This window comes from Arachis stenosperma, chromosome 10 (assembly GCF_014773155.1).
Source record: "Arachis stenosperma cultivar V10309 chromosome 10, arast.V10309.gnm1.PFL2, whole genome shotgun sequence".
NCBI classification, from domain to species: Eukaryota; Viridiplantae; Streptophyta; class Magnoliopsida; order Fabales; family Fabaceae; genus Arachis; species Arachis stenosperma.
Window position 1 is genome coordinate 8,793,399 of NC_080386.1, and position 22,060 is coordinate 8,815,458.

Consider the following 22,060-nt stretch of genomic DNA (forward strand, 5'->3'; position numbering starts at 1 on the left):
ACGGAGATTCGGTTTAAGAGCGCCATCTGAAAGGCGGAGAACGGAATGCGGACCCCGACTTGAGTGAACATGGCTTTATAGAACCAAATCCAGTCGGCGACCTGGCGGGGTTGGAAGTTGATTTCATACAAACGCTCGTGAGGGGCCGGGACGAAGACGTCATAGTTGGCCTCCTCGTCAGTCCCGCCGCACAGATATCCGGCTTGTCGGAACTCGGTGAGCTCCTCCTCACCCATTTGATTGGGGGAATCCCTTATATCAGAGACGACCCAAGCGTATTGGTCGTACGCTGCAGGATTAACGGATGCCCGGGAGACCGTGCGAGCCATACCTACATGGGGGTACCATCCAGTTAGTCTAAGAGATCGGTTGCTCAAGCCGAACACACACACCACCCTCACGACTTCCCGACTAAGGCCAAACAAGACTAAATGGCTAAAAGAGCGAGAACCTACCCTGGAATGGTACTTTTTCCCCAAACACGCCTACTCGCAACTAAGAAACTACACGATAACTACAAAGAACCAAACAACAAGCGCACAGAAATAATGCATAAAAAGGGATGACCCAAGAGTTACCTGAATCGATGAAAGAAAGATGAAGTTGAATCTGGGAAAATGCAAGAAGCACGAACGGAGGCACCACAGCAAAGCCTTGCAGCAAGGAGGAAGAAGGGAGAATAGGGAGTGCGAAAAAAGTGCATGAAGTGCAGAAATATCAAAACCACTCGTTTAAAAACTGCCTCCAGAGCGCGAAACGCCTGGGGGCAAAATGGTCTTTTCAACCGGGGTTTTTTGCCCCATTATGAGCATTCAATGCTCGGCGCAGGAAACGAAGCGATGAAACGGTTGTTTGAGCAACCAAGAGACGCGCCTTGGGGGCACGTCCTCCCCACGAGCGACCGACCAAACGAGATACGAGACGACACGCCATTGGTAGCTCCCACGACTACCATTGGCGCGTGGGGGCACTGTTACGGCCCGGCCCAGAATCAGCTTTGGGCCGACCCGACCCAAGCAATACCCGACCCGGACACGCGCCCCCCAACCGACCCGGACACGCGTCCTGTACGGCACACACACGGCTGCAGGACAGCGTCCTTGGAGAATTGGGCCTGACCTCACGTGGGGCCCATTACTGACATGTATAAAAGGGGAAGATTGGCTCTTCCCCCGAGGTACGTCACATTCCCTCACCCCATTATTCTGCCCGCCTGCACATTGCTGACTTGAGCGTCGGAGTGTCTTTGCAGGTGGCACCCCCCCTCGTCCGTTCACCAGCACAAGAGCTCGCCAGCTCGGCAGACCTGCAATCAGTGCGACCAGGACTAAGGACATCCTCACCTATCCATCTTTACATCTTCTGTCCACCCGACCTGTTTGGAAGACGACTAACGAACAGATTGTTCTTTGTTATTCAATAATAATGTGTTTGTTGCAGTTATGTGCTAGTGCTACTATTAATTCAAGTGCCCTGTTCAAGATAGCACATACGACATTTTTAACACTCAAGATTATGAGCTCGTTTAGAACGTTTCAAAAACTACTTTTTTTTCTTTTTACTTTTGACTTATAAAAAGTCACATTAATATTGTTTGACATAGTTTTATAAATATTTTTAACTTTTTAAAAAGTTGTTTAAGAACTTTTGAAAATATTACTCATTTTCAAAAGTTATTTTATTGCTCCTGTTTAAAGTTATTTTATTGTTCCTGTTCAAAAGATGCATCAATATATGTGTATATAGACCTCTTTACATGCAACGCGTACTGATTTTAGGCTTTAAAATTAACATGGGAATGAATATACTATTTATTTGGTACCCTATGATTGAAGGTACTACTAATCTTATTCCATATGTTGAGAAATTCGATATATAATATGCGAAGTGGATAATGTTTTATGTGATGATATGAAGGATAGGATAATTAAGAACACTCTGTTATCAAATATAATCCATTGAAAGAAATTAAAAAGAAAACAAACACACACACAAGTCTTAGTAGTCAAGGTTGGAATATTGAAAAAAGGAAAAAAAATGTGGGAATACATATAGCCAAAGAAGGTTGGATATATTTAAAAGAAAGGTCGAGAATTAAAGAGATTTCCATGCTTTTATTTCTTTAATTTTAATTTATGGGTAACATGATAATAATTGCAGAAGAATAAAAGATTTTGGTTTCACAATTTTTTTTTAAGAAAAAATAGAAGCATCAAATGGAGTCACAATATTCCTCTAAATGAATATGAAAAAATTATAAGTCATTTAAATTATACCTCGTTGGTTCAATTGAGGTGCTTTAGACTCTCAAAATTATATATAAATTATAAAATCCTATTATGGCATGTTTCATGTTTGCCTAAAAGTAAAAGAAAGAAATTTTGCTAACGAGGTATGTTTAATCTTGCCAACGGCCAAGTTAGTAACTTGTACAGTAGTACCAACCAATGAAGAAAGATTATTATTATTATTATTAAATCAAATGAATCTTTGAAAAATGCACACGATGACCGATGACAAATAGATTCATGAAAATACTTAGCAGCAAATGATCCCTTATCATTTATGAATTTGATCGCTTACATCATAAAGATGGAAGTTATTCACAATTTAACTCAGACATATTTAGGGTTTCGAATATATGCAAAATTATCAAACAAAAAACAAAGTGTAATGTAGATATTTTAGAGACTCATCGTCTTTTATTTCCATAGTTACAATTTACAAGAAATATTTTAAAAAAATACAAGTGAACTCCAAACTTATTCGGTTAGTCTGTCTTAAAATAAGATTATGAATATATACAGAGAGAAAACACAAGTACATCCAATTATTTTCCATTTCTTTCTTTGAGAATACTCAATCTCTAATAAATCACATTGGATCAGCTCAACTGCAAAAAACTAACTGGACACATTATTTTAATCCGAATGCCCTTCAGTAAGTAATCGCCTCTCTTCCTCCTCTAACCTAGCAAGCCATTTGAATCCAAGATCACATCCTGCCTTTGCCGCTATCTGGAACTTTTCTCGTGCCATCTCTACGGGATCAACTGCAAGACTTTCTTTCCCCTTCCCAGCTTTCCGAGTAGCAGAACCTCTCTTCGCACTGAATTTTGTTATTGTTTCTGGAACCTTAACACCTGAGGCAGAATACTTTATTCGTATCATAGTGAAAAACTACGTGATAAAAAAGCCTAAGCAAGCCACCATATCAAATCCAATCTAATTTATGTTTAGACCATCCCCTTTGCTTTCGGCAATCATGCACAATAGAGAAACCTACTTTTAAAACTGCTCGATTTTTAACCATAAAAGAATATGGTAAGCAAGGCATACCCGATAACCAAATGATTGGGATGGGGGATGAAAAGAACTGAAACACCCAACAATATAATACAACAAAATAAGGAAAGGAACACCAGCAGGCACACTGACCTTTAAGAAGAAGAGATCCAAATGCTATAGCTGCCCCGGCATGGCCCTGTGTACACAAAGATTAAAAATAAGAAACCAGCACAAAATATTCTAGAATCAAGAAACTAAAAAATCTGAACTTCTCAGACTCCTGAATGAAACAATAATGAAAGTAAATCAATTAGGTTATGCTTAAACTCTTCTAGATTACAAAGGGTGTAAACAATTTGCGCTGACCAAAACCGAAACTAACCAGACATATAAGGAAACTAAAATCAAGATAGTTTGACAAGCAATACAAGTCTAGGATCTCATATTACCTTCTCTGAAGCCCTATGAAAACACCACAATGCTGAAGCAATATCTTGCTTCACGCAATCGCCCGTCAAATATACAGCACCCAAAAGGTAAAGAGCACCTGGATGCAACTAGAACACAACACAATAAGCACAAGTAAGGTTTTGTCAGGAATTCATAAAACAGGGAAACCAAAAACCTTCCATATAGGTAAGGGAAACATACCTGATCAACAGCTTTCTGCAAATAATAAAAAGCTTGTTGATCTGATTGGACATAGTCATTCTGTGCCAGAAAAATAATATATCAGCAATCATCATTATGTGTCAATCTAATTCTTAACATCAAAATCAGGCAAGTAAAATAAACAAGAAACCAGTGATCCCATTCCCTAAACCTCACTAGCTAACAAAAAAATAGAAATCACATAATAGAAAACTTGAATCCACAAATGATACAATACAAATTAATAACCTAGCATTTCAGTGAGTCAGTGACGCACCTCAATTCTCAATTGACAACCCAATGCAAATTGTGCATCAGCATCACCCATGTCAGCAGCTTCGACCAATAAAGCAGCTCCAACGGCCTTATTAGCGCCGGGAACATGATACTTCATGTGCAATCTGGATAACCAATACCTAGCATGCGTGTTGGTGTTGTCAGCCTCCAAAGCAAGCTCAAAATTCTCCTTTGCTCTAAGAAGCAGAGGGATGAGGCGTGTATCATTGAGCTCACAGTAATCGATTACCCTATCGACCTCCTTCAACGCATTCCAACCTTTTGCGATGAACGCCATCGCCTTCTTGTTCCTATCGTGCATTCCTCTCTGCTGATTCAATTGGAAGAAACAAGTGGCAGAGGGTTTCCGCAAGGACAACACCCTCCACAGCATCTTTCTCGATGGAGCTGCTTCACGGTGGTGAGAGGAAAGAGTGAGAAAAGAAGAATGGTGGCATTGAGGCATATAAGTATAACCAAAAATCCTAAACCCTGATCCGGGTGAAAACCAGGTGTCAATTAGAGGTGTTTAGTTTGCAGTTAGGTTCGATTTTTTGAGAAAAAAAATCATCCGAACTAATTATATATAAAATATTCGATTTGTTTTTGTGAAACCAACTTTTGGTTTGATTTTTCGGTTTTTGCCGCTAATTAAAAAAAAATAACATGTCCTAAATTTCTAATCATATCTAGTATACTAAAAACTTGTCCTAAGCTATTTTCAACTAATAATATGCAAAATAATACCAAGTACCAACATATAATTAACAAAATAACAAGTTCAATTTCATAAAGTAATAAAAGGTCACACAGCACAATAAAAAAAATTACCAATTCCACCTTCTAATTCACCAAAGACGCATTAAGTTTCTTTTGTTCTTCCCTGCATGAAAGCCACCACAATCATCAATTAAACATCAGAGAGTAAAAAATATGAAGAGACAAATATTTGGTCAACAATTTGACAATTTTGTTTCTAGAATGTTTAAAAATACAACACAACTACTATTTGCTAATTCCTATTCATAAATTCTCAATTTGCCAAACCTTCCCAGTACCCAGCACACTTAATTTAAGGTGGTCCAACAAAGTAATCACCAACTATTCTACATAGTTTGCAACGAGATACTACCATGTGATCAAAACCAAGGTTCTGAAAACCGGACCGGTCATCGAACCGCTCTAGTCATTGGTTCACTGGTTTACTGGTCAGTGTTTTAAAATATCGGTTATGGCGGCGCCATGGCGGTATGGCGTGGTGGAATTTGGCCTCGCCGCCATACAGAGGCCACCGCAACGTGGTTTTCACGGCGGGTGAAAAGGCGGCCGCAATTGCGGTGGCGCCATGGCGGAACGCCATTGAAATGGCGGAAATGCCGGTGGTTTTCGGATTTTTTGAAAAAAATTGGGGGGAAATTGGGTTTTTAGGAAACCCTAAGTGATAACTATAACCCTAATTAGCCTCTGTTATTCAAAAACTTCTCTTCCTCTCTTATTCACGTCAAAAACGGCTCTCGTCTCTGTTCTCTGTTCTCTGTGCCTGCCGTCGGCGCCGATCTTCGCCGCTGCCCGTCGCCGCTGGTGGTTGCCGCCGCTCATCACCACAGTTCCCTCTCTTTCTGTTTCGTAGTTACATACATTCCCTTTTTTTTTCTTCGTTGTTCGTTCAGTGCATCATCTCCTTCTCTTCCCTCATAAACCTCTCTTCCTCTAATTTTTTTCCGTTCAGTTCGGTTCACTATGTCAACTTCCTGACCAGCCCCTGTTTCTAATACCCCTGCCCCTGCCTCCCTGCCTCTGCTGGTCATGCTGCTGGCACTGCTCCTGCTCATCCTGCAGCTGCTGTCCGTTCCAGTAGAATTGAAGCAATGGGGGGAAATGCGCCTATGGCAAATACTAGGAGAATACAACAAAATGGAAAAAGCAAACAACCTGCAGCTCCAAAGGGTGGACCAAGTTGATGAGAACTAGAATTTAGATGGTTTATTTCATCATTCTTTAGTTTAAAGACATGATTAGACAATGGCTTTGGTCTTTCTTTTAAGTTTTTAGTTTTTCTGTTCTATATCTTATGTTTATTTGCTGAATTCCCTATTATATTTGCTGCATTAATTGGATGTCTTATGACTAGAAAAATGATTATATAGATTAGATTTTATAGTTTATTATATTAGCAATTTTCTGCATGTTTTTTTGTACACATATATGCATTTTCAAGGTAATCCACCATTTCCACCATTTTCCGCAACGCCATCCGCCATTATTTTATGGCGGATTTTTGGCTCACCGCCATGAGCCGCCATCCGCAATCAAAAACTATGTTACTGGTCTAACCGGTCTAACTGTGGTTCAAATGAAAAAACCGTTCCATGATAAAAATAATAAATAAATTATAAATAAACATCATAAAATATCTTTCAAATTTAAAACCCTATGCAAACTATCACCAACCAAATGTAATTAATCATCAAAATATGCAAAATTAACGAGGTTATGGCAACCAAAATAGGCCCTGCTTTTTGTCTGAATTGTACAAGATATGATTAACAAGGTTAAATATTGAAGTTAGTTAATCAGACCAAAAAAGAACATTTTCCAGTTGTCTCACAGAGTCCAGCCAAATGGACCAAATATCACTGTGTACTATCGTAATTCTAGATCATATCTTACTTTCTCATCAGGCAGTGAAACAACAGACTCAGTTCAAGAAGATGTTATTATCTTCACCAGCTCCCAATTCCCATTTGAAAGTTGAAGCCAACACTTAACCTTTTGAAATAACAAACTTCAGAAGTAAAGGAAATAAATAGAAAATTCTAAACTATCCATGTCTTGCTAATAATGAGAACAGAAAAACTCAATCTCTTGAACTGAATAATTACATCAGTTATCCAACTAAATAACTGCATCACAGTTATCATAAACTGAATTCAAAGCCCATAAGCAGAGTGAAATTAAAAACATGAAGCATATAATAATCAAAAGATCACCAATTGCAAATTTTTTAATAAGAACGGAAGTTAAGAACAATGAAAAATGAAGAAAGATTAACATTTTTCAACCCAATTTTAACAAAGCTCATCACAATGATTAATAACAACAAAAAACACTGAAGGAACAGTGAATCAGTAATATAGGCAGTGCAAATTTAAAATTTAAAAGTTATCAATTTAAAATCTATCATCAAATACAATCAGTGAGCAAAGCCAATCCACCAAGCACTGACTGAGCATTCTGTTCTGATTCTGTGACTGGGAAGCAACAAATTCAGCAACAAATTCAAGTTACAGCAACAAATTCAGCAAATCTTAGTAAAGTCCCGATTTACAGCAACAAGACAAATTTATTGATTAGCAATTCAGCAACATGCAAAAATACAGGGAGAAGGAAAATCTGGAAAAGAGAGAACAGCGAAGCGATGGTGCAGGGACTCACCAACGGTTGACGGCGAGTCGGCGACCACCCCACCGAAGGAGACGGAGCAAGAGACAACCCCACGAGTTGCTTCTGCCGCCAGCGACGAGACAGACGAACCACGAGAGGCCAGTGACTGAGACGAGATTCGAGTGACACTGGGAGGCAGAATCTAGCAGAGACAACCACGGACGACGAGCAGCAACCAACACGCACAGCTCGAGCACTCACTCGCGGAGGGAGGCGCGAGCAGCCGAGCACATATGAGAGAGGCGAGATGCGAGCACACGAGCGGAGGCTAGAGGCCTGAGGGCCGAAGACGGGAGTTCTTGAGTGCGACGGACGGCGGCAGCAGTCTCTCACTCCGACAGACGGCGACAACGATTGGTGGAGGCTGCTAGGGTTTGCTTTCTTTGGTGGAGGCTAGGGCATTTACTGAAGTAAGGAGCTGGAGAAGGGGGGATAACGCGTGCAATACTGCAATCCCTTTCTGTTTTTCCCTTTCAAGAAAGGAAACGACATCGTTTTAGATTGGGCGGTTTTAGACACTGGACCGGACCTTTTTTTGCGATTCCCGGTTAAACCGGTTCGACCAGCTGGTCCGATCCGGTTTTTAAAACATTTTCAAAACAGATCATGTCACTTTGCTTATGCAGTTATCCAAGAGATTGATGAAATATTCATTATGTTCACAACCACAATTCAAACGCATAACAAATCAAGAATTAAGAACAACGGCCAAGAAAATCAGAATTAAAAATCAAGAATCAGAACCAAAAAAATCAATAACAAAATAAAAATGTCCCAGCCAACAACCAATAATAAATTAAAAATTATAAATCAGAACACAAAAATTAGAATAACAGCCATAAATCAGTATCCGAACACAAAAATTAGAAATTTAGAATTAACAAGACAAAATCAAAATAAAAAAAATAAGGTCAGAACAAAAAGAAATCAAAACCAACAAATAATTAGAAGAATTACCTGAGACTCGAGACTAGAGCAGGACGAAAAAACCGAACAGACACGACGGTGAGACACCAAGCTAGAAACGGAGGGACGACGGATAGAGGTTGGATGGAGACGAACGGGGGACAACGGCGACGACAAAACCGAAGAGCAGAGGAAGTGTGTGGCTGCTAACTATGATGCTGAACGGCGATGCGACTGTGAAGGTGTCCGTCGCCGGCGTATAGTGGAGAGTTTTGAGGTTACGGGCGTGAGCGTGGGTGAGTGCGGCCCTCTGGAGAGTGGAGAGTGTGTGGTGTGATGCGAGTGTTTTAGTTTGAGGTTAGGTTTCCGTGAAACTAAAGACTTAAAATTAGATCATACTTTTACATGCCAATGTATTATAATAGAATGTTAATTAATTTTTCATACAAAGCTTGTTTTTAGTAGATGGGAGTTCAAACTCAGAATTATATTCGCGTTTAAAGGAAAAAAAATAGACAAACAAGTGTCTAAAAAGATTGAACTTATTTTTTTGTGCTTCCAACGTGTTTGTCAAATACACCCATAATTTTTCTATACTCACTTAAGAGATTGTAAATTTAAATCTTTCTATTTATACTAAAATAAATATATAAAAAAGAGATTTATACAAACTAATTCTTTATTCATAAATATCAACAAAAATAATGTTACAATCTAAAAATTCAATGTTTTGAAAGGAGTAAAAAAAAACAGATCTATAGGACACTACTTCAAAATAATTATAAACTAAAACGAAAGAAAATTGATTCAACAAATTAATAATAGTATCAGTTTATCTCCCATGCATAAGCATCTTCACTCTCGTCCCAACAATCATCATGTGCTGGCATCTCATTCTCTCCAAGATTCTCTCCAAGAGATTCACAATCATCACCTTCATCGACAACAATAGATGTGGTGACTCGAAGCTTCACATCAAATGGCCAAATTCCTGCGTAGCGGTCACATCTAGACATTTTCATAATCTCCCTGGCAAATTTGCATATGGAAGGCATAATTTCATCTAATAGCTCAGTTGATAAGAACATTGAAGTGAAGGTTTCTTGCAAGTATTTGAATTTCTCTTTGTCATCATCAGTGGTGGGTTGCAAATAACTAGGAATTCTATACCAAGGAACCGAAAAGATTTGGTTGACAGTAGTAGAAGTAAAAGAAGAGAATTCATCACCAATATGTGATTTAGAAGTTGATTTTTTGGTGAATTTTTTATGTTGGATCATTTGATTGGTACAACAAAAGTTTATATGGAAGCAATTATAAAATGAATTTTCTTCGGTTATAGGCCATAAAGATGGTTTTTCAGAACATGTGAGTTCTATTGAATAGGAGGTTGATCTCTTAGCCATGAAAGCTTACTATTAATTAATAAACTAAGTTGACAATGAAGAAAAATTGCAGTTTTAGGATCTTTTATTTTTATCTAATGTTATGGTTATATATATAATGATTTCATACAACAAAATCATAAATGTTTATCTTATATTATCTTATCTTATTAGATTATTTTAGATTTAAAATCTTATTTATTAAGTCAAATATGATAAGATTTAGAATCTAAGATTTAGAGAGACAAATTAAAAAAAAAAAACAAAAAAAAACAAATTAGATACATAATCTTAAATTTGCATTATTATAGATATGATTTCAAATTTTCAATTCTTCCGCAACCTCTCAAGAAAGCAGTAGCAGCACCACTCCTACCTACCCTACTTAGCGACCTCTCTATACACATCCTCCCATCCCTTTCCTTCTCTTCAGAAACAAACATCTCAAAACCTTAACTTCTCAGTCTCCCACCATTGCCAAACCACTTTCACACTGCAGCCTCAACACCGGAAGCACCGACGGCCGCCGAACACACGGAACGCCACGTGACGGCAGAGACGACATTCAACAACACTGATGTTGTGGCAGTGGATGAAGAGGCCCGGTTCAGCTTCGACGACGGCAGTTAAACGGCCGCGGTGTCACGGCATGAGGAAGAAAACCTCGATAGAGGCTACGTTTTTTTTTTTTTACGTGATGGAAGGTATCCTTTTTGGCTCTCGTGGTTATCTAAAAAATTTAGATATGAAAAGGACACTCCAATTTTTTTAATATTTTAAACATAAATTAAAAAGTAGGATCGATTTCTATTCTCTAAATTAAATTATTTTACAATTTAAAAAAATATCACAATAATTTATAATTTAAAAAAATATTATTATTAATCTAATATTAAAAATAAAAATATGCCTTTTTTTTAGATTAAAATTTTTTGTTATAAAAAAAATTAACTTAAAAATAATTAAAAAAATAAATTAAAAAATTTAATAAATTACTTCATTATTGGAATATAGAAGATGAATGTAGAACTAACATTTTTTTGGGACTATAGAACTAACATCTTGACAAAAAAAAAAGTTTTTTCACATTTTGAGTACATGTTGTTAAAGATGAATGATTCAATAATCACGTGAGATTTTTTACCAACATTAGTGAAATTCTTAAGAAACGGACAAATGTTTCTTATGTACACAATCTTAACGGTGTTTATTGGGTTAAGTCATTTAAAAAAAATTCTCTCTCTTTTATTTTGAAATTATTTGGATTTTCGAATTGACCCCAAACAATTGTTATGTATATTAAAAACTTTCAATTTCTGATTCTTGAAACATAATTTTGACTTCATATACAATCTTTAATTAATATGTTCATAGTCCGTAATAAGTCAAGTGAAAGGTTTTATTATTAATATTTAATTGAATATCTTTAATAATTTATTATTAAATTTTTTTAAAAAATTATTTTCAGTAAAATTAAAGATATACCAACAACTTAAATATCTAAAATTAAATAATTAACTAACTAAATATATAGTCATTGTACTTTTTTTTTTCAAAAGACAAATTTTATTGGTGTAATAAAATAAAAGGCCCATTTTGGGCTTACAGCAACAGAAAAATGGGAATTCCCCAACTAAGTAAAAGTATTAGATGGTATCTCCTGATTAAGACATGGAACGTTACTAAAAGGCATGAAAAAGGGTAAAGTGAAAAAGGAAGAGTTTTTGGAGAAGGAGCGTCGTTCTTGGAGCTTCATCAATGGAGGTGAGTCACTGCTTCCATAGTTCCGGATCTTGCAAGAGCTACTACTTCTTGAGGAGAAATGACTTTGGCTTCAAAAATTTTCAAATTCCTCATCTTCCAAATCTGCCAGGTTAGTATTGCTGCCAAATGAGTTTCTTTTTGCATCTGCCTACGCTCTTTGAGTTGTTCTTGGAGCCATAACCACCATCTCTATGTTTCTGTTTCTTGGTTTGTCCAGGGAAGGCTTGCTATTTTCCAAGCATTCTCTGATTCCGGACACTGGGTGAGACAGTGGAGAACTGATTCTACTGTAGCATCACAACGATTACAGATTGGGTTCACCATTTGGATTCTAGAGTGCAATCTTTCTTGAACTGGTAAGCCTTCATGCATTACTTTCCATAGAAAAATTTTAATTTTGGGCTGGCATTTTAACTTCCAAATTGAACTCCAGATTTCTCTTCTTCTGCATTGTTCCGGCAAAAATTCAACTGGTGCATGGTAGAACTGAAAGGCCAACGTATATCCAGAGGCAACCGAGTAGCATTCATTCTTCTCTTTACTCCAGGTAACGATATCTTCTGTTGTTCTGATGCTTATGTTCATGATTGCCTGCGCTACTTTTTGTGTGAATATTGAGGTGATTAGCTCTTGATTCCAATTTTGATCTGGTAGGAGTAGTTCAGAAACCCAAATCGGGTGATTGTGTGAATGGTTGATAATTTGAATTTCATTTAGTTGAATTTGCTTTATCCAGTTGTCCTCTAAGATTTTAACTGAATGTCCCCGTCCAATCTTCCAAAAAATGCCTTTCTCCAGAACTTTTCTACCTTCCAGAACACTTTTCCAGCCCCAAGATGGATTATTACCTGTTTCTGCGCGTAGAAAGGTTGAAAATTTAAAATATCTGCTTTGATAGACCTTGTAAATTAGAGAGTGAGGTCGAGAGATCAGCCTCCAGCCCTGTTTTCCTAACATTGCCAAGTTAAAAGCCCTGAGATCCTTAAAATTCAGACCACCTTGGTTCTTTGGTCTACAAGCAATTCGCCAATTAATCCACTGCATCTTCCTCTCTGCGTTCTTTTGGCCCCAGAAAAACTGCATTATTGACTTTTGGATGTCCTCTAATAGTGTCTCGGGGAGTTTAAAGCATCTCAGTGTGTATAGAGGCACTGCAGTTGCCACTGCTTTTATTAAAACCTCTCTGCCACTAGCTGACAGCACAGCTCGCTTCCAATGCTGTAGTTTTTGCAAAACCTTGTCTTTGACAAAGTTAAATGTCTCTTTTTTTGCTCTATTGACCACTGATGGAAGGCCTAAATACTTGTTCTGGCAGCCAACATGTGGTATAGATAACAGGGCAGCTAGCTGATCACGGACTGATAGAGGAGTGTTCTTGCTAAAGAAAACAGAAGACTTATCTAAATTTATCACCTGACCACTCACTTCTTCATAGTCTCTAAACAACTTTAGTAAACTTTCGCAATCTTTCATTGTCGCCTTACTGAACAAAATAGAATCATCTGCAAAGAATAAATGACTGACCTTAGGGCATCTGGGGTTCAGTCTCAAACCAGAAAACTCTAGCCTCCGTTCTCCTCTGTGGAGCAGACGGGAAAAACCCTCTGCACAGAACAAAAATAGATAGGGGGAGAGAGGATCACCCTGACGTAATCCTCTACATGGTTTAAAAAAACCATGAGGTTGACCTTCCACAGTAACAGAGTAAGAAACCGTTGTCACACACTCTTTGATCCAGTCCATCCACTTTTTACAAAATCCCATCTTGCTCATAATCTCCCACACAAAAGTCCACTCAACCCTGTCATAAGCCTTGCTCATATCAAGTTTTAGAGCCAATTCATAGTCTCCATAACTCTTATTCTTCAGAAAATGCATAAACTCATGCGCAATTAAAATATTATCGCTAATCAATCTTCCTCTAATAAAAGTGCTCTGAGTATCACTTATCACCTGATTCATTACATGTTGTAGTCTGTGTACCAAAATCTTAGAAATGATTTTATAGAAAACACTACTAAGGCTGATTGGTCTAATGTGCTTCATAGTGTTAGCATTTCTAATTTTCGGAATAAGGCAGATATTTGTATGATTGAAAGATTTCAACAATTTACCTCCTGAAAAGAAACTCTTGATTGCACTAATTACATCCTTCTGAATTAGGTCCCAATAAAATTGAAAAAAATTTCCTGTAAACCCATCATCTCCCGGAGCTGAAAATGGATTAATAGAAAACACTGCTGCTTTAATCTCACTGTCTGTTACTGTTCTAGTGAGCATTCGGTTTGTGCGAGCATCTACCTTCGTAGGAATTTCTTCTAAAACTTCCGTAGGTTCCCTTGGATTGTCAGAAGTAAATAGATTAACAAAATATTCCTGAGCTACAGCCGCAATACCTTGTTGATCAGAGGCCACATTACCACTGTCATCTACGAGTTCTTGGATTTTATTCCTCCGGCACCTTGACTGAAATTTAGAGTGAAAGAACTTTGTATTTTTGTCACCCCAATTTAGCCATTGTACTTAAACGTTAATTAAATAAATAGCTTACTAAATATTGCTTGCAATAATTACATTTAGTTTTTAATTCTCGTTAAACCCGTTTGATTCTGCCTGAACTAATATTTGCGTTAAAAAAAAATTAGAGTATATACTCATTTTAGTTCTCAAAGAATTTTAGACTAGACACTTTAGTCCCTAACTAAAATTAATTACTCGATTGGTTCTTAACAATTAATTCCGTCAGTCACTTAAATTCTTTATTCCGTTAACTCTAATGGAGGATAAAATAGTCCCTGACAACTCTAACAGGAGACAAAATGGTCCTTGATCTCCTTTGTTCGTAAACGACACTGTTCTCTCCCAATTTCCATTATATCTTGCATAACACTAGCAGTCTAACACTATAACTTCAAACTATACAATGCACACTCTATAAATTTAATATTCATAAGAAACAAATTCTCAACTTGTTCTCAACCAATTCATACTCAAGAAACTAATGCCTATATCTCTCAACTAGTTATCGTCTTCGATGGATCCTCTGAATCTAGACAGCAAGTCTGGTTTGTTAAGACCCGTCATCGTCGTTGCCATCTCCCTCCTCCTATACCCTATCATCTCCATGACCACATTGTCCACCACTCTGATCGCTTCCTTCAACTTCTTCTCCGAACCAATGTTTAAGAATCACTTCAGTTTTCATATGAGTGGCAATGGTGACATTGCTCGTTGTACTGATAGCTTGGATGCGAGGTCGAAACTGTCTGCCAACTTGGACTCTGGAAAAGAAGGAATGAAGCACTCGGTATCTATTTCAAATGAAAATTTGCATATGATGTCGAAGGAGAATCTTCTCATGATGTTCTAATGTCCAACAATCTATATTGTTTATCAGAGAGTGGAGAAAGGCATGCTCTTGGAGTAGTTGTGGAACTTGGTCTTGAGGATGTCGTGGACGTGTTAGGAGGAGGTGATGTTATCGAAAACGTGGAAGTGGATGTTTTTTGTGGGTGAAGTGCAGAGGAGGTGGATGTACCAGTCACAAAGAGGAGGAAGGAAAAGATGAAAAAGAAGACTGTGAATGTGAAGAAGGAGAGTATGAATGTTAGAGTTATGCAAGATATGATAAAAATTGGGGAAGAATAGTGTTGTTTTCGAATAAAATGGTCATGGATCATTTTGTCCCTTGTTAGAGTTGTCAGGGACTATTTTGTCCTCCGTTAAAGTTAACGGAGTAAAGGACCTAAGTGACTGACGAAATTAATTGTTAGAAACTAATCGAGTAATTAATTTTAGTTGGGGATTAAAGTGTCCAATCTGAAATTCTTTGAGGATCAAAATGGGTATATACTCAAAAAAGTATATCCAACATGTAAGACCCAGGTTTTTGAAAATTAAGTAATTAGTTAATTTTAAATTATTATTATATTATATTGAGATTTTGTTTTTAAAAAAATTATTTTTAATAAAAATAATTAAATAAAATTTTAATATTATTGAAGCTTAATTTAATTATTATTTATTCTATTAAATTTAAAATTATTTATCAAAAAATAGTTTGATAAAACAAAAATTAAATTAATTATTATTATTATTATTATTATTATTATTATTATTATTATTAATGGCCGAAACCATGAAGGAACCAAAAATCAAAGAAACGTGGCTTGTGATTATATAAACAAATATATATGTAATGTGACACATACCCTTTCTATATTCTTTAATCATCATCATTCTTTCTTACCTTTATTTGATTCTAACCGAACCAAGGAAAGACAGAAAAGAAACAAAGAGCACTGAGCGAGAGAAAGTGAGAAGCCATGGCACCGTAAATTTTTGTTGTTCGATTTCTTGTGATCCGTAACTTCAATAAAAAATTTAATCCAGTAAAAGTGTTCGTATCCTCCTCCTCTACGTATTGGCGTCACTTTTGATTGGTGGAAGTTGACGGTGACGTAGCTCCTCTTTCCCTTAAGTTCGGCCAACTGGAGTTTTAGGAGGCACATATGATTTCTAAAGCTTTCCTCTTCAGTAGCTTGATGACAAGTCATCTTAGCCTAGTTTTACTAGTCTTTTTCTTTTGTTTTCACTTGAATTATGCACTTTCTTGAGGCTTAAGCAAGCTAAGTTAGGTAGATTTTCATGCTTCCTTTGATTAAACCAACCATATATGATTTAATGCAAATTCATGAGGTTTGATGCCATAATTGGTGCATATTAGGATAGAATGATCATCTCATGATTTCAAGCATAGCTTTGATGTGTTTGGTTGATTTATGATAGGTGAAGAAAGCTTGGAAAAGGATTGAAGTGAGAAGGAATGGCTAGAAGCTAAGATGAGACAATGAATCAAGGGAGATTGAACCAGGAACAAATGAAGTTGGAATTGAAGTTAGCCCCAACGTTAGCCCCTAACTTGGAGGCTAACGTTGGGAACTAAAATTGCTCCCAGAGGTTAGCCACGTTAGCGCCAACGTTAGCCCCTAACTTGGAGGCTAACGTTGGCATTTGAATTGTTTCCCAGGGGTGTGCAACGTTAGCGCCAACGTTAGCCCCTAACTTGGAGGCTAACGTTGGCGCCATTCCAACATGAAGCAAGGCCAACGTTAGGGACAAAGTTAGCCCCCTAACGTTGGCCCAAACGTGAAGTGCAGAGAATGGGGTTTGCTGCTAAAAAAAGTTAGCCATGAAGTTAGCCCCTAACTTTGAGGCTAACTTTAAAAACCCAACTTTGCAAAACTCACATCCGGTTCAATTGATTCACTTGGGTCTCTTTCCAAATTTCAAGAGCAATCAACCAAGGCCTCCTTCAACCCAATTCCATCAAGAGCAAAGGCCCAAACCAAGGCTTGAAGATCAATTGAAGAAGGTGTATAAATAGGCTAGAATTCAATTTGTTTTGGGGGAGTTCTCTTTTTAGAATTTTGCTGAGAGCTTTCCTTGAGTTTTGAGTTACAGAGTGATCTTTAGTTTCTTGTTTCGGGGGAAGGAGAAGTCCATTCTCTTCCTCTTAGCTTTCAATTTCAATTACACTTGTCTTGGATCTTGGGTTGGAGAATTGAAGGAATTCTGTTTCAATCTCACCTTAGATCTCTCTTTTGATTTACTGTTTAATTGAATTTAGCTTCCTGTTAATTGCTCTTCTTCTATTTCCCTTGCAATTTACAATTTCCTGGCTATTGTTCTTGTTGGATCTAGGAAGGCATTGAGATCTAGACTCAGTTTTCTAGTCTCTGGGTCCTGAGATCCAATTCTCACATTTTAAATTTTCTGCTCTTGCTTTACTTATTCATTTACCTTTCTGTTTTAACTACGATCTAATCCCAATTCCCAATTATCCTTCTGTTCGATGCAATTTTACTTTTCCTTGTTTAATTTCTGCAAATCCAACTCCCAATTCCCTTTACAATTCAAGTCATTTACATTTCCAGCACTTTAAGATTTTGCAATTTACATTACTTGCTCTTTAAGTTTCTGCCATTTAATTTCTTGTTCTTTAAGATTCAGCAATTTACTCATTGCTCTCTTTACTTTCAATGCAATTTAAATTCTGCAACTCAATCAACCAAATCTTGATTCGCTTGACTAATTCAACCACTAAACTAAAATTGCTCAATCCTTCAATCCCTGTGGGATCGACCTCACACCCGTGAGTTTTTATTACTTGATGCGACCCGGTATACTTGCCGGTTAGATTGGTGTTATTTTTGGGAGAGATTCTTGTCTCAACCTAAAATATCCCATCAAGTTTTTGGCGCCGTTGCCGGGGATTGATTAGATTGACAATGATTAAGTGAAGTGGAGATCTAGATCAAGCATTTTTACTTCTCTGTTTCTTTAATTTTTGACTAACACACTAACTGTTTGAATTTTTGCTTAAGCTAACTAAAACCTCATTCTAGCAATAGATTGAAGTGTCACTGGTTGTGTTTCCTTTGTGTTGTTTATGTCAGGAGAAAGAAGCGATGAATCCACACCTTTTGATCCTGAAACACTTTGGAGGTTGAGAAGAGAACCAAGAAATGGAAGAAAATCCAACAAATCCACAAATGGGAGTGGCCAACGACAATGGTCAGCCCCAAAGGAGAGTATTGGCTTCATATACATTTGCTAATCCAAGGCATTGTGGGAGTAGCATCCTTACCCCGAATGTCGATGCAAATAACTTTGAATTGAAGCCACAACTTATCACATTGGTCCAAAACAACTGCTCTTTTGGAGGAGGACCATTGGAGGATCCAAACCAACATCTATCCACTTTCTTGAGGATTTGTGACACAGTTAAAAGCAATGGAGTGCACCCTGACATATACAAGCTGTTGTTATTCCCATTTTCTCTCAGAGACAAAGCCACTCAATGGTTGGAATCCTTCCCAAGAGAAAGCATCAACAATTGGGATGAATTAGTAACTAAGTTTCTTGCCAAGTTTTACCCACCTCAAAGAGTTATTAGATTGAAGACCGAGGTGCAGACATTCACACAATTGGATGCTGAAAATCTATATGAAGCATGGGAAAGATATAAGGCTCTGCTGAGGAAATGTCCACCAGAGATGTTTACTGAGTGGGACAAGCTGCAAAACTTCTATGAAGGCTTAACACTGAAGTCCCAGGAATCTTTGGATCATTCAGCTGGAGGTTCCTTGCAACTCATGAAAACTGCAGAGGAGGCTCAAGAACTTATTGATATGGTGGCCAACAACCAATATTTCTTTGCTCATCAAAGAAACCGCCAACCATCACAAAGAAGAGGAGTAATGGAGCTAGAAGGAGTGGACTCAATTCTGGCTCAAAACAAAATGATGCAGCAGCAAATTCAACAACAATTTGAGCAAATGGCCAAGAGGATCGATAGCCTCCAAGTTGCAGCAGTCAACACAAGCCAATCATCAACCAAATGGGGGAAAAATGAAGAAAACCAAGAAGATCAGCAGCAGGAACAACCTCAATATGTGCACAACCAAAGCCCCGGCCAAAATGACGTCTATGGTGACACCCACAATTCATCCTGGAAGAACCATCCAAACATAAGATGGGGAGATAACCACACTCAAAATCAGCAACCATGGCAACGAAATTCAAACCAAAACAACTCAAGAAACAACCAAAATCACAACCAGCAAAACACTAACCCCAATCCATATAGAAAACCCCAAAACAACCACTCAAATTCTAGCTACTATCCACCCAATAACCAAACCACTAACCAAAACACCCACCATCAACCTTCAACACCCCACAACCAGCCACAAACATCACAAGACACTCAAAGGATCTCCAACTTGGAGACATTGATAGAAAATATGATGAAGCACCAAGAGACAATGATGGAGAAACTCATGAAAAATCAAGAGATGGCAAGACAAGATCAAGAAGCAGCACGGAAGGATCAAGCCATAACAATCAAAAACCAAGAAGCTGCAATCAGAAATCTTGAGAGGCGTATGGAACAAATGGCTAAACAAAACACAGAGATGGGTGAGAAGCAATCAAATGCATCCCCTAGTACCACTTCAGACCACCCAAGGGACAAAGGAAAAGCTACAAAGTGGGAGGAGTGCAAAGCAATTATGGTGGGAAGTGAGAAGGAAGCCATCAATCAGGAAGAACACAACAGAAAAGTTCCACGAGAAGAGACAGAAGAAAGAAGTGAAGAGGAGAGAAAGACCAAGAATGCAAAAAGCTCAAAGAAAGATGAGGACATCCTTGAAACACAGCCACAGGAGAAGAAGGAAGGGGTGAAGCCAGATGTCCCCAAACTTCCATACCCTCAGAGGTTCAAGAAAGAGAATGAGGATAAGCAATACTCAAAATTCCTGGACATATTCAAGACACTCAGCATCAATATTCCTTTCTTGGAAGCACTTGAACAGATGCCACTATATGCCAAATTTATGAAGGAAGTGCTGACAAAGAAAAGATCCCTGCAGGAAGGACAGATTGTTAAAATGACAAAGGAATGTAGTGCTATCCTCCAAAGAGAGTTACCAGAGAAGAAAGATGATCCTGGGCGTTTTTACATACCTTGCACCATAGGAAACATAACAATTGAGAAGTCATTTTGTGACCTGGGTGCAAGCATAAACCTGATGCCTTTGTCTCTAATGAGGAAACTTCAAATTTCTGAGCTGAAATCCACACGAATAGTTCTCCAAATGGCTGACAAATCCACTAAGCAAGCACTGGGAGTTGTGGAGAATGTATTGGTAAAAGTGGGAAAATTCTTTCTCCCTGCTGACTTTGTTATCTCAGATATAGAAGAAGACCCTAACACTCCCATCATCCTGGGGAGGCCTTTCCTAGCTACGGGCAGAGCATTGATAGATGTTGAAAAAGGGGAATTGTTGCTGAGAGTGCATGATGAGCATCTAGCATTCCATGTTTTTAAAACTTTGCATGAACCTATTCAAGAAGACGATTCCATGAAGGATAAGGCCAGAGATCAAAGTCTGAAGGAGGCAATCAATGAGTTAACTCCAAGACTTCTAAATCCATGCTTGAAAGCAGTAAAAATGGTGCAACAAACCAAAGAAGTTAAGGAGGAACTAGATCCAAAACCCCCAGATGAGAACCTCAACACCCCAAATAAAGAACCACCAAGGCAGGGAGTATCTCTTGAGAAAGAAAAGAAGAAGAGGCCAAAAGGGTGGAGAAACAAGAAGATCCCTACTGAAGGCTTTTCACCAGGAGATAAAGTGGTGTTAAACACCCAACCAATGAAGGTGTCTCAACAATTATCTAAATACTACACTGTGAACCGGGTCCTTTCACTTGAACACCTAGAGATCATCAAAGAGGAGACTGGAAGGAAGTTCACAGTAAGAGGAGAAAAGTTAAAGCACTATGATTTTCAACCCCCATGATCAAAGAATGAAGGATGTCAAGCTAGTGACATTAAAAGAGCGCTTGTTGGGAGGCAACCCAACCTGAGGTAATTTTTTCTTCATAGCTAATTTAATAAAAGAGTTGAGTAAATTTCTCTGTATTGCAAAGAGCTAAGTTTGGTGTTGCACACCAAAATAGTTAAGGGGTGAATGTTGGATGCTAAGTTTGGTGTTCCACCAAAAATTTCATTAAGAACACATTGCACCCTCAGCATGATCAGTATCAGCTCCAAACCATCAGAGAAACTGCTTAACAATTGTCATGTTTCTAGTTTTTGGTTGTTTTCTGGTTCATAGTTTGTTTCTTAGTTCATAGTTTATTTCCTTAATAAAAGTACTTGATGTTTCATGCATGTATTCATTTTGCTACATATAGAAGTAGGCAAGGAACTAAGTTTGGTGTTCCCACATCAACTTAGGTTCACAGAATCACAAGCATACATGCATGCTAACTGCCTCTCAAGTGCTTGGGGAACAAGCAACTTTCAATATCTTTTGTAGGAAGTCATTCAATCTCTTGGAGGAAAAAGTACATCATCATGGACAGAGGAATGATATAGAAGCCAACAATGATGATGACACAGAGGAAACAAAGAGACTCCAAGAGGTTGTATTGTTCTCTGACTAATTCTAGTTCAAGTATGTTAATTGAAAGTGCAAATGTCCCCTGTTAATTAGTGTCTTCTTAGATTCATTTACTGTCTGCGAGTTTGTTTGGTTTCATGCTATTATGGTTTACTAGTCTAAGTGCTTGATTCACTTTCATCTTACTTGAATTATATGCCTTGTTCCTCATGCTTGAATAAAAGAAAAATAACTGTGAAATAGAGAAAGAGTAAAAGTCTAGCATGATATGAGACAAAATGAGGTTATGTGGTGGTATGTGCTGGTTTATTAGTTGATTTATGAATAAGGCTGAATGTTAGCATGACTTTGTGATATGAACTTGAGTTACATT

General features: G+C 37.8%; 1 protein-coding gene across 5 annotated transcripts; it reads right to left on the bottom strand.

Annotated features, from left to right (window-relative positions):
- Nucleotides 1-2,676: 2,676 nt before the first annotated feature.
- LOC130956010 (uncharacterized) lies at nucleotides 2,677-8,113 on the bottom strand. Of its 5 annotated transcripts, none has more exons than XM_057883034.1 (8): nucleotides 7,650-8,109; nucleotides 6,885-6,983; nucleotides 5,046-5,097; nucleotides 4,216-4,625; nucleotides 3,939-3,998; nucleotides 3,737-3,844; nucleotides 3,438-3,483; nucleotides 2,677-3,142 (listed from the first exon to the last, which is right to left on the bottom strand). In XM_057883034.1, the coding sequence occupies exons 4-8, from the start codon at nucleotides 4,606-4,608 to the stop codon at nucleotides 2,922-2,924; spliced, it is 828 nt and encodes a 275-aa protein (XP_057739017.1). In that variant the 5' UTR covers nucleotides 4,609-4,625; nucleotides 5,046-5,097; nucleotides 6,885-6,983; nucleotides 7,650-8,109; the 3' UTR covers nucleotides 2,677-2,921. The 5 variants fall into 5 exon arrangements, with proteins under 5 accessions (XP_057739017.1, XP_057739015.1, XP_057739016.1 ...); XM_057883032.1 differs by having other exon boundaries at nucleotides 4,216-4,622; nucleotides 7,650-8,108; XM_057883033.1 differs by having other exon boundaries at nucleotides 4,216-4,622; nucleotides 6,885-6,999; nucleotides 7,650-8,108.
- Between the last annotated feature and the right edge of the window lie 13,947 nt (nucleotides 8,114-22,060).